At 36.9% G+C, this 21432-nt stretch overlaps 1 protein-coding gene across 2 annotated transcripts in view; it reads right to left on the reverse strand.

Annotated features, from left to right (window-relative positions):
• Nucleotides 1-12806: 12806 nt before the first annotated feature.
• AGMO (alkylglycerol monooxygenase) overlaps nucleotides 12807-21432 on the reverse strand; it is a 199627-nt gene continuing 191001 nt past the window's right edge. For both annotated transcript variants that reach the window (XM_075050101.1, XM_075050092.1), the window contains exon 13: nucleotides 12807-14486. In XM_075050101.1, the coding sequence (XP_074906202.1) occupies nucleotides 14406-14486 (81 nt within the window). In that variant the 3' untranslated portion in view covers nucleotides 12807-14405. The remainder of the gene's footprint in view (nucleotides 14487-21432) is intronic.

Raw genomic sequence — 21432 nt, forward strand, 5'->3', positions numbered from 1 at the left:
CCTGGTGCTTAGTTGCTGGCTGGGGTTAAACCACAACACCTTGCTTTGGTTAACCCATGCTGCATTTTATGCTGTTTCCTATTTACCTGCACATTTTTAACTTTTCTTTCATTTATTTTTCAAACACTTTTGAATTCTATTGAGGTCAGGCTAATGAGCATCAAATTACTTCAATAATTGTCTCCTTTTATCTAATAGAAGTGTAGTATTTGTTCTCCAAACTAAAGAGTCTCCAGTGATTAAAGAGTCTTTATTTCTTCATTATTTCGCAATAGTGAATAATGAGTGCCCAAAGTTGAACTCACTAAGCTTACTTAGTTTTGTTTCCAATAGTTATTTCCTTTTTTATACATGTAAACTCATGAACTGTGCTCATTTTTCTTTCATGTTCCATATCTTCCTCTTAATTTAAAATTGAAACAAGGCATTCATTTGGATTTGTAGACACACTTTTTGAATTTATTTTTCCATTTCTTTTCCAACTTCTGAGCTCAACATTTTGCAGCTCTCAATTGACCCTTACTGGTGTCTGACTTCCTAGATAAAGTTTTCTTTGCTGATGAGTTCTTTTTTTCCATTCCTTTTAGATTTACTCCTAATACATTTTTAACATGACTATTCATCTAGTCAGGCTTAGAACTTTTGCTACCTATTTATGTTCCTCCTGCAGTCTACAAATAATTCTTTCATCTTTGTAGCTCTGGTTGTGTGACCTGTTTAGGTGTCATTGGGAGGGATCATTACTTCAATGCAGTCCCTTTCTACTACCTTCCATCAACATGGATCTGGTGCTGTGCCTGAACCAACACGCTATCTCTGCAGCCCAAATGCTGGAGAAAGTGCTGTAGCAGGCATCCAGGTGGCTCTGACCAGTTGTGTTCTGCCACAGCTGAGATGAAGGTGGATTTTAATAAGACAGGACAGGCGCAGGCAGGATGTCTCTGTCCTGTGCTCTCAGGACACAATGTTCCAACAGGCTTATTAGCACAGCATCGTACAATACAGGCTGGAGCCTTTCTGAGCTTAATGCACCCAATTGTATGATAGAAGAGCAGCACAGAGAGGCCTAAAAACCTTTTCAGAGTCAGCTTGAGGATGGTCAGGCGTATTAGAATTGACTGGCTATACCAGAACTAGGTACCTATCTAAAAGACCTCTGCGGTGTCCCTACCCTCTGGTTTTTGTGATCTTGTATGCTAAGTAACCAGCAGAGCTTTTAGTGAGTTTTACTCATTTCAGTTAAATAAATCTCTCCCTTAATATCTATCTTCAAGCCTAGAGAAAGAAGCTTTCATTTGCTGCTTCTAGTATTCTCTCATTATATTCATGTGAGCAATCAATGATCTTGAAGGCACAATTAGACAGAGAAAAGTGACTCTACAGTGTTTGCTCACTTGAACTGATGTCACTGAAACTGCTAATACAAGCCAAATGGATACAGTACCAAACCAGGATTATTCTTCTCTAGCAATATTTGCTCAGAGAAGTAACAATACACTAAACTACTTGATTCTTTCCTATTTTATCCTTTTACAGACACTCTTAAAGCACCAAATAATGTGATAGAATTCCTGCTAAATAAATGAAAGGTGAGATTAATTTGGATATATTTTCATTATAAAAAGTGTCTTTACAACATCATTAACATTTTATTTCTCCCTCAGGCTCTGTAAATGCTGAGTAAGAATGAAGAACATAACGCTGGCTGTAAAAATTGAATATTTCTCACCCAGCAGCAGGAGAAATGGATATATTATTTGTATGAGAACAATAACTGAAGACATTATCAATTGTTTTATATGGTATATGAAGGGGTTTATGCATAGAGATTTGCAAAACATGCAGTTCAGAAAACCGTCAAGTTATTCGAGGCTTTATCAAGTACTTTTGCACTCAGATTGTTTGAGACAATTATGTTTGCTATTCTAAGATCATACTTCACCTCTTCATTTCATAGTAAGATCCCTGTGTGACTAGCTCCCTGACTGAGTTGTGGTTTTATTACCATAATGGAGTCAATAGGGTATAAGCCCTGTTGCTACTGGTGAAGATATACCAGAATAAATAAAAGCAAAACCAGATCTTAAGATATGTGAAACAATACTAAGAAGTAAAATGTAATTAAAACCTTTGGTTGTTTGAGAAAATAAATTTCCTTTAAAAATCAGAATTAACTGAAATCAAATCATATGCAAAAAAGCCCAAACCAAAATAAAACCCTACCAAAATCTATAATCTGAGTCAACAAAGAAGCCTCCTGCTTCTTTCATAATCTGAACTATTGGGGGATTCTTTATCATATCCCTGTAGAAAAGAAGCCAGGAAAAAGGCCCCAAAGTCACAACCTCTAGCAAATAAACATGACGGGGGTTGAGGAAAATAAGGCACATCTCTGGTACCCATGAAGGGACTCTGGGAGTCCTCAGGAGAATGAGGAACAGAAGGGAAAGGGGCTGTTCTGGGGACTGTGCTTGCCACAGCACGCTCTCCTTGCGCATTTCGGATCCCTAATTTCTCCTGGAGATTTTGTGAGGTAGCATTACGCAGTACTGCCTACAGCTGACACCAGGGATTGAATGCTAGAGTCTTCTCATAGTACATAAACATTTAAAAACTGTAAATACATTGGCTAATTTATTGTAATGTAAATTTGTTGGCCACACTTATTCATTGTGTACCAGTCTTACATCTCTGGACAAGTCTAGGACCCTTGCCATAGGCTCTAAACAGACATAAACCATATTCACAATATAATCCAGAAGTGTGAAGATGGCTTGCTTAGAAAAGCCAGAGCAAATTTCATTCTAAATAATCTGAATGCTTGTATCCCTTTGACAGCATAGACTTCAGTTGCTTACAAGGAAGTCTTGTCAAGGCTTTGCTGACTGGCTAACAGCTACTGTAACCACTCTTTAGATTTGGTCTTGTCAATACTTGTCAAAGTCTTGCCTATATCTACAGGGGATTCAGTCAAATCCTGTATTTGTTTCACTTTGAGGTTGCAGCTTTGGTTGATGGGTTTCTTCTAAACAAACTTCAGACATCTGACTAAGTTCCTAAGCTCCCCCATCATCACAAGAGAGAAAGGCACATTTTTTTTCCTGAATCTGATTTGAACTCTTGCCACATTTTTCTTTTCACATTGGTATTTTCATTCTTGTATATGTTTTGATAACAGGTATATATGTGCTTTTGTTTTAACTGAAATTTTTCGTCGTCAAACAATTTTTCTTTTACTAATATACATTTGGATTTTTTTCAAAAGATTGTTCTTCAAAGCTCCAATAGATGTCACTATCAAAATATAAAAGAGAGCTGGTTGTGTAATGCAAAGAGAAAGGCAGCAGGGAAGCCTTACTCACTGGACTGCTTCAAATCCCAGCACGACAGCACAATTCGTTAAGCTAGACATTGAAGCGAGCAGCTGCCAGCCAAACAGTGAATGTCTTTTCATTCTTTAAGCCCTTTCTATTAGATCAAAAATATCTAATAGTTTCAGTGAATATGAGAGTAAGACTGAACCTACTGAGTCTCTGGGCTAATAAGCACTTTCCTGTTGCTTTTTGCTCTCTCCCGATTCAACTACAAAAAATGGCATATCTTTTCTTTAGCTCACTTTTCACATTACTGTGCTGTGTTTTACAAATACTCATTTTTCCTGTTGTTTTGAATTGTATCTGGACTAAGTCTGCTCTGAAGCTTTACTACTGCTTTTGGAATTACCTGTCAAAACATGACAGCACTTCTTGAAATGGATAAGTAAAGCTTATGAGTAAAATTATTTCAGACCTATTTGCCCATGCTACAGAAATCTTTCAGCTTTTGTACTGACCAAGCAGATACTTTGTTCTTTTTGTCTAGCCCCTAAATCTTTGGAAAAAAGCATATTTTCTCTGTGAATATTGGAATCTTTCATTGTTCTGAATGCCTTTTTTATACTGCTTGGAATAGAGTAGCAAAATCCTATGTAGCTACTGTGTCACTCTACTACCACATGATGGTGAGATGATTCTACCAGCTCTACTGCCTTGGAAAACAAGCTACTTTTAAAAAAATAAAAAACAGTTTGTACCCCCTAATTCTTGGGAACACACCTAGGAATGTGAGTCTTTCTACCTTTAGAAAACCTAGTGACTTTTTCTATAAATCTCTGTAAGCCCATATGTTGAATGTCATCTTGATCAAGTAGTAGAGCATTTTCGCCAGTGCAAGTTTTGCAAAAACTGCATCAGGATCCATCCCAAAATAAATTGTACCACAAGATGTCAGTATCCAATGCAAACAGCTCCCATGTTCATGGCTCCTTATGATCTGCTTGTGAATCTTGTTCCAGTTTGGAGTTATTTTGAGTAACAAGTATGTCCAAAAGGTTGCTAGTCTATTTACAAGCAACTAGCTGAAGGACCAAAGAGACAAGAGGAGTCGAATAATTTGTTGCAAATGACCTGTCCGGCCTAGAGCCCTGTTGCTTATGTAGGAAGTCTTCTTGCTCTGTCTAGAATCCTGGACCTGTGCATTAATTTGAAGACACAGACATTTGCAGGGTTCTGCTAATGACAAGTCTGTGGCTCCCAGTCTAGAGAATCTTTGTATTATAGTGCAAATGCCTTTGTAAAAAATTTCTGCCCTAAGCTACAGAATTTACAATGTGCTACTGCACTTACCTTTTAAACCATTTCTTACAGGGAATTTGGCTGAGCCCCAGTTTAATGAGCTTAGGATGTGAGGAAATTCAATGAGGCAAAAAGAAAAAACAACCAAACACAAAGGTCAGCACAGTTACCCAATTTATGTCAGTCAAGGATCAGGCTCTTCTTAGTAAAACACTGTAGGAATAGGACCAAGCTGCTGCTTCTGTCTCATCTGCCTAAAAATATGTTTGGGGTTTTTTTTTCCCCAAGACCAGCTTTGCTTTGGGATGATGGGAAACTCCAAAAGGTATAAGCATCAGTGCGTGCTGGAGACCACTATGTATGAGCACACACTACAGGTCACAGGGTTTCTTCCCACCAGAAATGTCAGCACCTGAGCACATAGAGTCTAGAATTAGTTCTTAGGGAACACAGCAAGGGGCTTTTTCATTTGCTTTTTACCTGCTGTTTCTTGTTAGAAGAAGGGTTTCTATTTCATCTCTCACTAATCTTTTCTGATGTGCTACTGATAGCAGGAACCTTATCTGCAAGACTCTCTTCATCTTGGAATCAGAGAAAAGTAGACCCCAGGTCCTCACACATTGGGTCTAAGCAGTTTACTTGGGTGACCACCTCCAGAGGTTTGGTATAATGGGCATCCAGAAAGCAGACTTGAAACTGCACAGCATCACTCTTCTTGACTCTAAAAATATCTTGCATGAGTAATCCATACACAGGAGATGATATCCTCAGCCTAGCTGGCTTTCCCCATTTTTGTAGTTTCCCTGTAGAAGGTGTAAGAAAGGCACTGAGACCTTTCAAACAATCCAGTGAGAAAAAGTCAAAAGCAGTGGCCTCCAATAGCAATTGCCACAGCGCAGCAAAATCATTAATGGGATTTTATTAATCAGATTTTCTCAAACATCTAAAAAGTGCAGGATTTTATCTAGCCTATAATTCCATATTTGCTATAGGGATAAAGAAAATGAAATGTGAAGTCAGCAATGACCACAGCTATAAAAAGCCAAAAAGGAAAAGGTTGGTAGGACTTCCAGTGCATAGTTGAAAAAATTAACATATTTTCTCCAGACAAGGAAATAAGATGCAGAAACCATGAAAGAAAAATATATTTCTACATAATTTTAGCTCACTTGTCCCTAATTAGAAGCTGTTCCCCAGAGGAACCAAATGTAAGAACAAAGCCATGTAGTGTTATTCTTTTTCACCTCTTTAACCTTAGTATCTGATGCATATGTAGTCAGTATAAACATAGAGGTTATGACTACAGTTACCCAGAAATATTACAGAGCGGTTGAGAAATATGACTATGCCTTCTGTAAAACATGAAAGTATATCTACATATCCTATTCTGTGAGAATTCAGACATAAATCTCTGCATCTTAGAAATCAAATGCATATCTTCCAACCAGACAAGCTCAAGGACTCAGGCACTATTAATTCTGTTGCTCTGAGATCTCCTTAACAGGAAAACGGGCCTTACAGTTGAGTATTTTCCACAGAATATATTTAGACTACATAACTACATTTTCCATAAGTTCCAGAAAATCTTCCAGAAAAAACAAAAACATCCCAGTGCACATTTTTGGCAAATTTGACTGATCTCAGACTGTGCAACTGAACTTGAAATGTTGAGTTACTTTTACTAATATTAATAATGCAGTGACCAATATTTTCTAACTCTTATCAACAGTAATATTGGTCGCTACTGCAGTTTCCCAGTAAAATCTGTCTGCGAGACATCTCTGATAATTTCTTCAACACACTGATAAAAATTAACTTCATAGCAACTACTCTGTGTATGCTGCCTACAACTATATTTTTTGTGAAATACTATCTAGAGGAAATATTATCTGCACTTTTGTTCATTCTGAAAATTCAAAAGAAAAACATTTTTTACAATACTGGATCTCTGCATCCGCTAACCAGAATTGGTTTCTGCTGGTGATTCATAAGCATTGTATACAACCCTGTACACTCATCCTGTTAAATGAGAAAATTAGAGTAGGAAATGTACTAAACTATGCACATTAGTGGATGTATTTAAACCAGCTTCAATGGCCAGTGCTACATCTTGCCTGTTTTCATTATCTTGCATATAAGTGCAATAGAATCTGACAGGACCATAAAGACATGTATTGTGAATACATGTCAAATGCTCAAACCCACCAGCATACCATTTCATCTTCTTGATTAAAGCATTGGTAGAAAAATCCCTGCTATATATTAGAAGACCCATGTGCTTTGCACTTACCCAAGGCATAGTGTGACGGAGAACTTCCTGAACAGGAGAAACCCAAAGAATAATAATAACAACCACCACCACCACCCACGAATAGGCCACAGGCACTGTTTGTGGACCATCTTCTCTGTCATATCTGTTCTTACTGACCTTCTATTTTGAACGAGAGGGACTTTGTGCTATTCACTTCTGTGCCCAATAGACTTGTAACTGGCAAGTTCCTGCTGAGTGCCCCTGCCAGGGCATACGCCCCCCTGCCCCAGGGGGTCTGCTATAACCTGTCCTCCTCTCTCACTCTGCAACTTTTGCTGCTCAAGTCAATCTCCGCTTCCCCACCTGGAAACACTGGGGAAGGGAGACAGATCATCTCATCTTGCTTAGGCTGCTTGATACGGTACAACACACACCTCTGCAAAGCTCAGGTATCTCTCAGCCATACTCAGAGATGAATTGTTTTTCATGTAACATCTTAAGAGCTGGTTGATTCCTCAGGGAAAATATTACGGGCTTCCATAAAGAGGTGCAAAGAGGAAGCCATGAGTAGTGTACAGCAAGTTTCCATGCTATGCTAACTAAATTCCAACGCTACCACAGGGCTTTCTTGCAAGGATAAATCCTGGGGAAAAAAATACTGAGCAGTAATTCTGCTTCTGTAGCACAAACTGTTATTCGTTGTTCTTCATTAATAAGGCCATTTACAGACATACTGTAGTCCAATTATCATGCATAATTAACCACAATTAACCATAGGCATGAGACACTCTTAGATTTTCCCATGAATAACAGGAATATTGCTGTCAAAGAAAAAAATATACTCAAGTATATATCTTATTACTGGCTATGAAGGCATGAATACATTACTCCTCTTTTACAGCTTTATTTCAGGGAAAATTAGTCATATATAAAATAAAATCAAAGGTGATCTGACCTTCAAGGGCAAACTTTGCTGTCAAAATCTCAGAAACATCCCTTTCATTTCTCCCACCGATCCCTGATCATCAGGCTTTCCTCTGTTAGACATCGCTGTGAAATCCGGTTTGTGGTGATGGATAGGAAACTGGGAGTACTTGAGGTTTTCCGAAAATAAGCAAGTTGATACATACCTGCACTGCTGCAGTGTATAACGCCTTACCCTCCCTCAAAGCTTTTTTTTTTTTTCACTGTGATTAAAAGAAGAGCAAAAATAAAATTTGTGCTTTCAGAATGATTAAAGGTAATGAGTCAGCCGTGAGTCATGAGTGAAGAGAAGGTAAAGGGCTGTTAGAACAGAAATCACAAATGCTGCTACTTGAAGCAAAGGAGTAATGCCATTATCTTCAAATAACAGGCTCATGACCTCAATGCAGACAGACACCAGCAAAAGACATGATCACACTCAGTAAGTTAATAGGCTATTTTTTGATCTAAAAATTGTAGTTCAACTGTCTTCCTGGCAAACATTTCTATAATTGTAATTTATGTGCTGATAAGTACTTACATTCAAGGTTTGTGGAAAAATGTAAGTAGCAGAAACACCACAAATTCCATAGTGTTTAAAATGTTCCATGATTTTATTTACTTATTTAATCTCTTTTTAATCAAACATTATTACTACTGGGCTGCCTGCCTCTGCCACACTAAAATCAGCAGGTTAGAAAACAGTGCATAAAAACTGTAATAGTACATCCCGAGACAGAGACAGCTAAAGCACAGCACTGAAAGGATAAGTAACTAGAAGGAATTAATAGCACAGAAACAGGAGAGGGAGTAGAAACTGGGAAAAGGACAGTGCTATGTTACTGAAATGGAAATAGAAAATGAATCATTAGAGGACACTAGGCAGACACATATGAAACAAATAAAGATAACATTAACAATGTATGAGCAGTGTATTGTGTGTTTTGAATTCTAGAAGAGCCTGTTGACTTATAGGAACAGTAAAGAAAGTCACCTTTAGGTAAGTATGTTCAGCTCTCATCTATTAAAATAAAATAACGTATTTGTGGATATGAAATATGCCATTATGTACCTCCACACATAACAAACCTAAAGCAAGACAGGAGAGGATTTTTTTCAAAGGTAAATAAATACAAGAAAGAGAGAGAGTGACAGAAAAATGGGAAGAAAGAATGAAGAAGCAAGCATTAAAAATATAGCAAGGGGCAGAGGGGGAGGGGAAGGATTAATTTTGTATCACTCTTCTTTGCCAAACCATAAACACAAGGACACTCAGCTGTTCATTCGTACTCAATGTTTCCACATTTTTCTGCTGTTTTCCATAGGTGGGGCAAAAATGACAAAGGACCAAGCCAAGTTTTCCATTGGCCCTGATATTAATATGGAAGTGCTTCTCCAGTATGTGAGATATCTTATTTTTGCTTTCCCTTGTGGTTTGTATCTGAGTTTCAAACTCAGTGTTTTTACACTTGTTTCCTCTGTAGAAATAGAAAATCCTGAAGTCCACAGTACATCTCTTGTTTGCTTTGCCCAGAACTGCTGGAGTGACAGGTAAGATGACATACTGTGGCTGAGGTCTGAGCGTGCTGAGAGTTACTGAGGGTTGTGGGCCCTCAGAGAGCCAGCTCTGTGGCCCACTTTGTTTTAATTCCAAACTGAACAGGTCAAACACCAGCAGGGAACCAGGAAACCCAGCAAAACTCTGCCTCGTGGCCATTGTATATGCCTATGATGGAACCAGAGGTTTTATGGAAAAAGGATAGACCAAGAACAGTTTTTTCCCATTCAGCATTAGCAATCCCAAGCGTTTAAAAATCATGAGTCAAGCCTCGTGTAATCACTAGGGTGGTTTAAAAGGGAAAGTATTTTAAAATGTTACCCATTAAAATCTTCTTTTTGCCTCTTAGATTTTGAACCTTCTATAGCTCTTGTTTTCAGCAGTCAGAAACATTTATTAAAGAAAGCATATAAGTGTATTAAAACAAACAAACAAACAAAAAGCAGCAGTCACAGGATTCCGGGAGCCAGAGTTTTAAGAAAATCTTCAACTATAGGCAACATATTTTGCATAGTATTGCAAGATGTGGCAATGCTTTGCTTGAGCATTCTCTGAGAGCTATTGCTCTTCTTGATGAACTCCATTGCTGAGCCATAGCTCTTTTTATCACAAATTAAAGAGCAAAGAAGAAAACTCTGAACAACTGTTACCTTCAGTGCCATTCAGCTTAGTAGTGCCTAATCGCATGACATAAAATCCTGAAAGCTCACAGAAATTTGTCTGTAAAAAGGAAGCTTTAAAATATCAGATCAACTACCTCCTTTTAGATAATGGTTTAGGTAACGATGTCCCTAACCCCACAGTCTTGAGAGAAAACTGGAGATAGGAAAGACAAGAGAAAGCACCTAAGCCCTTTGTATCTGGTACGCATAGTTTACAGCTTTAACTGTTACCATTTATCCATCAAAGGACTCTAATTTTAATATAACACAAAGAACACCATGTTAGCCACTTACGGGAACAAGTAATTGTGCAACTGCGTTACTTTTAATTAATGCACCGTACCAAAGCTTGAGTTGCAGTAAATATTGCATCATTCTTGTTTCCATACAGGGAATGTTCTGCCCTGATCGTGAGGTCAGAAGCAAGTTTTTCAGTGATGTGACTGGTGCAGGGTCAGGTCTCAAGCGAACACAGGATCAGCTGCTTACTTCTGGGTTTTCAGTAACTTGATATTGCTGTGTACATAGTCCAGGAAAGGCCATGTGTAGGGATGTGACTACAACAGCTGGAAAGAGCAGGGGAAGTCACTTTTTTTAACACTTTTGCTGAAAATAAGTTCTGTTTATCTACATTTTTCCCCCAAGGTGTGCCACTAGGGAGTTTAATGACAAACAAAACCAAAAGGAAGTCTTAAGCAATACTGCAAATATTACAAAAGTTATTTATGAAGTTTTTCCCTTAGACATGGGACGCTGGGGTTTTAGGCTGCAGAATATTTTTGTTTCCAGAGACATGAAACTGTGGCTCTCTAAAAGAAAAAAAAGTTACTTGCACAAACTCTATTAGTTTTGCATCAATATTTTGTTCACTAATTTCCTCACGTAATTCACCTGATTTCACTTGATCCCATACAGTTGTTCAAACCACACGACATGGTCAAATTCTAAAGAAATAAGCCATGGATTATTAAAAAGGTGAGGGGAGAAGGGGTGGCTTACCAAAATATCACTAATATATCCTAGCAACAAGCAATGTTTGCAGTTAGCAGTTAATTCATTCAATTAACTGTATGTAATATATTAACTGCACATAATTCAATTCATTGGCCATCTAGTCTCCAGAGACTCTTGATTACTCAAACCCAGAGATCTTTGGGATGACTGTTTCATTCTATGCAGTGGCTATACAGTATGAACTAGATCCAGTACTGTTGTTAGGTGCCTAAAATATTGAAATAGTTTACATTAAAAAAAAATCATGACAAGAAAGTTGACAGGGATATAGCTACCTACCACATAGCTAATGGAAGAATGATGCAATCAAGGGTGTTTCCATAAGCTTGTCCTTGAAACTCTCCCTTCTCTGGGAAAGGCAAACCCTAGCTTCCAGTTTGTATCCAAAGAATTGCTTATACATACCCAGTGGATGTTATTGTAAAATACAAGAGTCTCGGACACCCATGATGAGTCTGTTCAAGCATTCAGCCAGAGGAGTCATTCTCAGGCTCCTGTGTTGTTCCTCTCCTACACCTTACTTTCAAACAACCTATACACAATGGCAAATCCTTGGAAGTAGGAAATTGGGATTTGAAAACCCTTGGGAAAGAGGAAATTTATTTGGCCTCTGCTTTAATGACTAGGTTGCCTTCATCAGCCACTTTTTATAAGGGATGCAGTTCTGTTAGACATGTTAGATGTTCCCAATGGTAGAGCGCCCCCTCATTTGGCCAAACTGCGGCTGCCAAATTGAAACTAAGCCATGATTCCCATCAACCTGAGAAATGAGACACTTTTAAGGTAGGAAAGTAAGGTTTCTGTAGAGTTCAGGATCTCTAAGTGAGTAGGCTGTAGCAGGGGTATATTTGGATTATACTTTGTGCCTGGTTTTTGCATATTTCATTTATTAGAATTGACCTCATAAGAGTACAACTGTTTTCTTTTGGATAAGATCTTAGTTAAACTACTGTGCCTTTTATACTTGTCACTAGTTTATCTGTATTTTTTAATTTATTTGTAGGCAACTGATAGTGACTAGAATGAGAAACTGGTGATTTACATAGAACATCTTAATCTGAATTTACTTTTGAAATCACATTCCTTTCATTACTTCATGTAAATAAATGACATTCATTAGGATATCTTTAAAATTAATTTAATTCAGATCTTCATTATTGTCCTTCCAAGATTGCAGATTTTTAAATGCAGAAAATGTTAATTTTTTATCCTGTTCTGTCTCTTTGAAGGATTTATTTTGAAGGAAACTGACCTTCAATATGACCCTTCGTTATGTTACTTAGTCATTATATTAAACTGACCTCAAAATATTCCTGTGAGGTTGATGTCACTATTACAAATTTTGAAAATATAGGTACACTAACTTAATTGTCACATAAGTCACATAAGAAGTTTGTAGATTGTGTTGTACTTCTGGATTCAGATTCTGTCATTTTCTTAAATATCCTAGAATAGCTTCATAAGGAAAAGATCCCAAAAGCAATAATTTGATTATGGTGAGAGACACCATCAGTATTGCCATCACCCCCATTCCACAGATGGGGAAATTCAGGCAAAGACATGACAAGTTTTGGTCAGAACTGGTAGTACCACAGAAAGCTCCTGGCTGTCACACCGGTGTGTTAGTCATGAGATTATATTTCCACTCTGGAACGCAGAGGTATGTAACCGTACTTATCCATTTCTTAAAAAGACATTGGAAGCCTACCTTGTTGTGAATAAAAGTTTGAATTAAACTTCTCCGCAAGTATCTAAAATCTTATTTCTTCTAGGTTTTTCATGGGCCAGTTTTTTCATTATTTTTCATTCTCATTATGTAAAGTGAAGAAGATCCACAAGTCCTCTATTTAAACACACCTTCAGTTTAGGAAGGTATTATCCTTACTTTGCATCCCAGGTATTAGTACCTCTAATCAAACTAACACCCACTTTCTCAGTCAAATATTTCAAGGTCTTCGAACAGAAAATGATAGGTACAAGGCATCTGATACACAAATGGAGTAACTTAAAACTTGGGTTTCAAAATAAAAATATATATAAAATTAAGGTGATACTATCACTAAACATTTGATCAATTTTATTTCTATAACATTATTGTGTTTCTGACAATTTATTGGAAATATCCAATTATGTAGACAGTGGCATCTGTTACAGTTAGAGACTGAAAATATGGGTTAATTAACAGTACGCTATCTGTCTAAATCTGATATGTCTGTTAGCATGTCATTAACACCTTGAAGGAAAATGGAATAGGAAAAAAAAACAACCCAAACTTAAATCCATTTTTTAATCCAGGTATTATTACTAGTTTGAGGCATGCAAGACAGCTTACATTTTTTAGCTACTTGACTTTAAGCACTTCTAAAAGTCTTGGAGCCAAATAAAAAGTTGGAAGAGTGTGAGGAAAGAAAAACAACCTAGCTCTAGTATTTTTGCCAGTCCTGCTGTTTGGAGACTCCCTTTACCATTTGTATTTAATTTTCCTATCTTAGTACAAACCATCTTTCCAACAGCTCCTGAAAGACAAGACGTGCATCTCCCCTGAGATCACCCCAGCAGGAAATTACCAGAAATTAAGGGCCCAGCCTTGCAAATATTTTGTCACGTGAGTAACATTAGTCAATGGGATACCAATATGTAAGTGCTGGCCTGATCAGTATCTAAAGTTGGCAGCTACAGGTGTACTCCTTAAATAGTTCAGTCTAAACTGTAAGTCTGCATTATACAACATATACATCAGCCAATTTTATTGAAGATGTTTCAACTCTTACTAGTTTGAGTTATTTTATCATGCTGTTTTTAATAATTTTCTTGCCTCGACTACTCATCCTCATGTAGCTGTATGTTATGAACACTGAATTGGGCATGACATTGAGATTCTAGTGTAATGCAATCATTACGGAAAAACTGACATTCACATATGTTTATGTTTAGCCTCAATAGGAAGACAGTCAGTCACTTTATATCAGGTTACAACAAATATGATTTTAATTATTCCTCTTGTGAAAAATACTTTTCACCTATGATTGCTACCAAAATCACTGCAAAAATGCAATTTATTTTACATGGTTTCTAAGACTTTGTAATCCTTTGAATGTAAAAATATATGTTGTGAACAAACATTTTATTTAAATTGGGAGGAAATTAAATATATTTTTAAAATGAAATAAAAATGAATACACATCCTAATGAATCTTTCAAACTTTCATATGAAATCACAAACCTCTCCTATCATAAGTAAAATGATTGCGATTCAGTAAGATTCGTGGGTGATTAATTCCAAGGAACTTAGAAGGTTATTCCAAAGTGCTGTTTCCATAATTAGTGATGTTAGAACTGCTCTTTCAGTGATGTTTATCTTTGGATGAAGTGATCCGCTTCATAATTTGGATTCCCCAGAATGCAGCGCAGAGGGAAAACAAGACCTACAACACAGAATTTAAAATGAGAAACATAATATAAGATTTTAAATTATACTTGTCTGCAAATATAATGAATGGGTGAAAACCGAGAGCTCCCAAATAGAAAACTATACAAGAATTCTAGGCATACTGATAAGTTCACTTTAGGAATGGATGCTTTCTTTTTTCTATTACTCTTTATTGTGTACATTCTTGTTTGAATTTGTTCTTTCTGAATGGTACCAAAACAAGGTAACTGGCAAAGTCTGCATGACCTTCCTTACTTTGTAATTGAGTTTGGATTTGGAGTACTCAAAGTCATGTATAAGAAGACAGGACAATAATGACACGAGCTGTGACAGAAGGTACGTGCAAAAAAGTTAACTGGTTTTTTGACAAATGGTCTGAAGAATGCTGACATTGTAAATTGCATGGTAGGGTACAAATACCCAAAGTAGACTTAAAGAGAATCTATGGCAAAAGAAGTGTTCTGGCTGCAGTATAATGGATCAGTACTTATTCCCCAACCTGCTATTTATGATGAGATATAAACCAGACTGCAGACAACTTAAAGATGTAATACTCTTTATCTTGTTCTTGGCTCTGTGCATCTTTCTTTTTTTTTTTAGTCAGTGAATTTCAATGAGAGATCTAATTTTTTATTTTTAATTAGTTTATTTGCTGGAAACTGCTTTGAGACAAGCAGGAATACTTGCAGAGTGAAGTCTAATTCAGGTAATAGCTTTGTCCAAAAAACCAAGAAAGAAAGACAAAAAGTGTGTGCACATGTGTGTATGTGAAATTTTGTATTTTAAATTTTCTGAAAGAAACCTATGTCTTTCATGTAGAAAATTTTCTCTAAATTAGAAAATTGCAAAATTAAGGCAGTTGTTATGGGTTACTGAAGTAAGTGAATTTTTTTACTGAGTTAAACAAAACATTCCATTTATACTGAAAGATATTTTGTTCACGTGACTTTTTGTTTATTTGAAGGGACAGAGAAAATTGAAAAGAAAATGAATTTGGGGGTCAGGTTATAATAATTCTTCTTTCAGGTTAATCTGCAATCAAAAGGTACTGACCAGGAGAGCTCCAATTTTAACAGTAACGTCATTTAACATTCAACATTTAACAATGCATGGCCCAAAAATCTACTTCTGTCCTCATCTACACAGTCACTCACTGAAGTACATGAGAGCTGAGTGTCCAATATAAATAATAAATGACCATAATACCTCAAAGGTACTCATTTTGCACTCATTGAAGGGAATGTAATGGGATCAGGTCTGATCCCTCTCACAACCTGTTTGGGACATGTGCAGGCTTCATGTAATCTATACATTACATACTTTGCAGCACAAGATGGAAATAACACAATGTATCAATAAATACAATTCCAAAGGAAAAAAAAATCCAATCCCCATTCAACCAGTATCAAGACAAATTCTCTGTAACAATTTTCATTGAAGGCTTTAATTCTACTTGAGCAAGGGTATGCTGTCTACTGTGTTTAAAACTTCTGATGGCACTGTTGGTGCTGTAATTGTGGTCCCATTTGTAAGAAAGCCTCATAAAATTCTCACCAGAAGACTTACCTACAAGAGTTTCAGACCTTTAGGTATGAAAGATTTAACTTCTTTTTTTTTTTTTTTTTTCTTTGCATTATCACAAACACCTTGTAAAACTGCATAGCTCTATTTTACAGCTATGGAATGGAAAGACTTCTTAAGCAGTGCTGCAGGCACACACTGTCTGTGTTTTGTGAGATGTTTTATTTCTATGCTGAGATGACCCATAGAAGAAAATCAACCACAAATAACTATCTGTATTTCTGATTTGGCTGTTATGTAATTGGGATGAGTGTGAATTGTGACATATATAAAATGATGACTTACATATAACATGCTCTTACTGTGGAAAAATTCTTTGTCGAGCTATCTCCGGAAACAGATCTTATCCACTTGTCATAATTAGTACTTCTCTGACACGTTACTAAACTCCTTTCATTCCTCACCTCAGAAAGATCACTCCTATTCCTGGAAGATGCATTAAATATAGAAGTATTTCATTTTCAGAAGAAGCACGTTTAAGCACATTTAATGACTGAAGTGCAGGGTATTTGTAGGGGATTAATGACTGCTGGGAGATGATGATCACCTGAAGAAGCACAGCCATGGGCCATTAAGCCCCAGGAAATGTCCTCAGCTAAAGATGGTTATTGCTATTATAGCCCCAAAATGAAAAAAACATCTCAGGTGAATTTTTCTTTTAAAATGGAGTGGTGCAGTTTTTTCTTTCTTAATTAAATTCTTTATTGTGAATTTCTTAAAGCATGCTCAATACTTGTGGGGGCTTATTTAAAATTGCAGTTATTACATCCAGAATGAAAACCTACATACTGCACATTGTGGATCTGCAGAACTAGTTTGGCTTCATGATTCTATAAAAGTATTGATTCACTGCCTATCAATGTCAGGGTTGCCAGTACTCGATGGAAATAACGTATTCATGAAGCAATAAGGCTGCAAGGTTGTGAGGGGTGGGGTTTGAGAAAAACCCAAACATCAGGGAAAAAAATTAAGGGGCCACATCCTCCCTTGCATGACAGCCATTCTGGCTGGCTCTACTGTTAGAATGCTGACCTACCCTGAACAGAGCCAGCTGTATGGGGCTACCAAGCAGAAACTTGCTGTGTAGGTTGGAGTTCAGTTTCTTTCGATTGCTGCTGCACACTTTGGAGTTGCAGGGCTTGACCCACTTGAACAAATGGTGCAATCAGGTGATGTCAGCAATGGAAAGTCGAGACGATACGTGACAGAATTTTGAGCAGACAATAGTGTGGGCAGCAGGAAGCAGCAGAAGAGCATTCCACCAGGCAACCTGAACTACAGTTGACCAGTATTTTCCTAATGCCCTCAGGAAAACATATTTCCTGAATCCTATGTGCAGATATTTTGTATTTCCCGTTCAACTTTCTTGCACCCTAACAGGTTGGGTTTTGGCTTTGTGTGGGTTTGGTTTTTTTTTCCCTTTGCAGTTTCTAAATTATCATCACAGAAATTCTCATTCCTTCTTGTATTGTCCAAACCAATTAATATTTGACCTTTGATAAAAATATTCACGGTTTCCTAATTCAGCCAGTTTTGAAATAAAAAGATAGAGTTAAATAGTATACATTTTCTATTTTTACACTGAGAAAAGTTCCCCCACAAAGAATATTACATAAGAACAATAGTTTCACTTCTGTCTTCATATGAAAAATTACTCTGGATAGTGGTCATATATAGAACAGCTAGGCCTAAACGCAGAATTTCTCACAACCATATATCCAACAAAGTTAAATGCAAAATTTTGCCACCTTAATATAAGCACTTGTTACATTTACCTGTTGAAGTAACTGCAGATTAATTATACACTGTCCTTTAGACTGCTGGAAGAGGACAGTCCTCTTCCAAATATTTACATTACCTCCTTTCATACAGCCTTTCTACTTTCATACAACCTGTATTCTCTCTCTGAATAAGCCTACAGAAATGTAAATAATGTTATTCACAAGAACAAAGACAGCTTAACTAATGGATTGACTGCAGGACTGAGTCTGCTCTTCACAGGAAACTCCCACTGGAGTGATCAAAGTTTATTAGGCTGTAAAGAACTTTAAAATCATTAGCTAAATTCAGGTACCCACTTCTGCATGATTAACTTTGTTGCTGATCACTAATGTTATTTTCTGCCATTTTCTCTTTTGTAATGGCTTTCTATATCTGAGTTGCCTAGACAGAGTGTCTTTCCTCTTGCAGATTTCATCTGGAAAGAATTAGAAGGCTTTAGACATTGGTGCAGAAATGCAGACCACTGTCCAATGATAGCCCTGCTTTAAGTGGGGGGAAAGCTCAAACCACAACACCTCAGATCCTTTCGAACCTAAATCATTCAATGATTCTCTGATGTTTCTCAGATTCTGCCCAGACATGTTCACTCCAAATTTCACCGCAGAAACAGTCTGCAACTGTGCAACAAATTGGCTATGTCTGGGGTAGGGGTACAACACCATAGGAATGGGTGTGTTTATGACAGTGACTTCTCTGAACACCTCTGTGCTGGACAATGTATTCCTAGCTCTGGAGAGGGCTTGGGAAGATCAGCACATCCACATACTTCATTAGGCTGGCTCTTCACATCATAAAGTGGACTTGGTACTGGCAAATGTGATAAACAATGAGCCCTCTCAATGTGATGCTGAGTATTGTTTAACTGATACTGCAAATCAAGCATGATTAAGGTTCTTTTTATATTCTTTATCTACAAATCTGGACACAGCTTCTTCAAATCCACCAGAAATCATTTCATACTATCAATATTAATGATAGAATAATTTTTAGACTTTACCTGAGAAGGCTGTGTCTGTGTAATGTAATTATCCTTTTCTAGTAAAGATGGAGATAATGAACTGATATAACAGTTAATAAAAAATACTAATATTAATAGCAAAATGGTTGAATAAACTACTCCAGGTTTCACAAGTACCTACATGGTGCAGTTTTCATTAATACCATCACTGTTTTCCCACTTCTCTACACAGGACTGCTTCAGATGCTGAACTACGCAGAGATAGAAAATACATGTCTCAGAAATGGGGAAAGAAGTTCACTATTTCTGGAAGTCAGGATTTGGGTAATAAGTGCATGGATCTTCATTCTTAGTGCAATGTTTGGAGATGAGCAGTCTGAGGCTAGTGGAGAAATGCCATGGCATTAACAGCAGATCCAGGAATCACTGATCTTGTACAGTGCAGGGATCAAGAAGATTGCACTAGCAAAAAAGCTGCAATAACAATACCTGGAAAGGGAAACCAAGAAACAAGAAGGTTCCTTCTCTGTGTGATGCTTTCCATATAGTTGGAAATATACGGAGAAGGTAGTGGGAAGCTGATTTTTCTTTCTTTTTTTTTTTTTTTTTTTTTTTTTTTTTTTTTTTTGTGACGGAACTGTGGATAGAAGGGAACAGGGACAACTACGATAGTAGTGGCTTCACAGCATTTGCCCAAGATTTCTGTAAAAGTAGCAGGATGTTTGGAAAATCTCCATAATGGTTCATGACACACATTCAGACTATTGGTGCAGCACGTACCTCACAGATTCAGCATGTCCCTGACCTAGAACAAGGTGTGTATTAAGAGACTGTTGGCACACAGGATTAAGCCAAGTATCTTCAACCCCCACAAAGCATATTGATAGTTCACTCATAGACTGGTTTCTTGCTACCATGATATACCTCATTAGTTTTATACTTCATTATTAATAGATAATGAGAAAATAATAGAGAAGTGATATATACATCTCCTTCCTATTCTGTTAAATGCTTTAAACATTCCTTCTTTTATTAAAATATGGTCTGAGACTCTAAAGCTAGATAATGTATGAAAACATAGGCTGCAAAAGCCCCCATACCTTATAAGGCTTATATTACCTATCCAGGAAATACAAAGAAAGATCTGGAGAAAGGATATATAGTCCTCAGTTGCTTTCACAGCTGGGCACATCCCCACTATGAAATCAAGTGCACTGCAGAGATGCCTGAGCTAGCAAGGACATAAGCTGCTAAATCTCTCTCAGCACAGGACCAGGTTGACTCTGTCTTTCCTGGCATTGCACACAAGCTAGTAAGTCACATCCCTCAGCTAAATACATGGGGATTTTTACACAGGCAGCACTATTACAGTTATATTTAGACCTAAAATGGCTTATGTGCATCCAGCATGGTATCTTGCATCACATCCTTCACTCTGGAGAAACCAGCCCACTACTTCTCAAATCACTTGTGTAGATATATGTATCCTATTGAACTGTTACCTGTGAAATTCCTTCTCTCTTGGGTCACAGCATAATCCACAACCTAAGCACTAGGATTAGGAAGGTTTTACCTCATTCCCCAAAAGACAAAAAACCCCACGAAAGTGGGAAGCTTTGCTGTCAGTCATGTGAATAGGAACTCCAAGGCATGTTAATGATTACTAAATCTTCACCTTGCGATGAGCTAATGCAAGCTGGAAACAGTATCAACGTTATACTCATTAACATATACATCAACTCTCTGCATCTCTTCAGTATGAATTTGTTTTACAATATTTTACTGAAACATCTGAGAATACTTCCCACAGTGTTACCTAATGCCATCTATAAATTCCTAGATCATTCTAAAATGTTTAGCCATTTCAAGTTGTCCCCAAAGTTAAACCCTGTTAAACAAAAAAAGCCACTTCAGCTGCTCAATGAACGTTTAAAAATAACTTCTGGACCAAGTCTGTTTCATTGTTTTGCAAATACATTTAGAAAGATATATTTAGTAATTATAAATTGTCAATCATTATCTGAGCTTAAAAAATTTCATAAAACCTGCAAACAAGATATACACTTTGTTACACATTCCAGAGCATAGTAATATTTTAGAATTTCTGTTTATTGTTCTTTCATATTGCCTTAGTTTCATTTTTGACAACACAGTACTGAAAAATAAGTTCAAAGATCAACACTTTTAGAAGATCTTAATTCTGAGATTTACCTTTTTTATTTTAAATATTCTGCAATTTTTCACACTCCATTTTCCCTCAAAGTTGATAAACAACAGGCATGGAAATTTTCTTAATTATTATATTATAAATGAACAATTAAAAATACAGCTTTCATAGAAGTTAAGGCGACAAAACTTACTCAATCTGTAAACATATCAGTTTAATCTGTTGCAGGTTAACAGGCCAAACGAGATTGAAAGAGTTATTAATAGCTGTTCATTGCAGAAATTAAATATTTGAGATAGTCCTGTCTCAGGTTGGCTAAAGCTGTCGAGTTTATATTCTTAAACATTTAAACAGGAAATGTACCCACTGAGATGAAACATCTCATTTACTTTTATGCCTGTCAGCAGCTGTAGCATAATTACATACACCGAATTGCATCACTTAAAGCTCAAA

Source organism: Buteo buteo, chromosome 2 (assembly GCF_964188355.1).
Source record: "Buteo buteo chromosome 2, bButBut1.hap1.1, whole genome shotgun sequence".
Taxonomy (NCBI): Eukaryota; Metazoa; Chordata; class Aves; order Accipitriformes; family Accipitridae; genus Buteo; species Buteo buteo.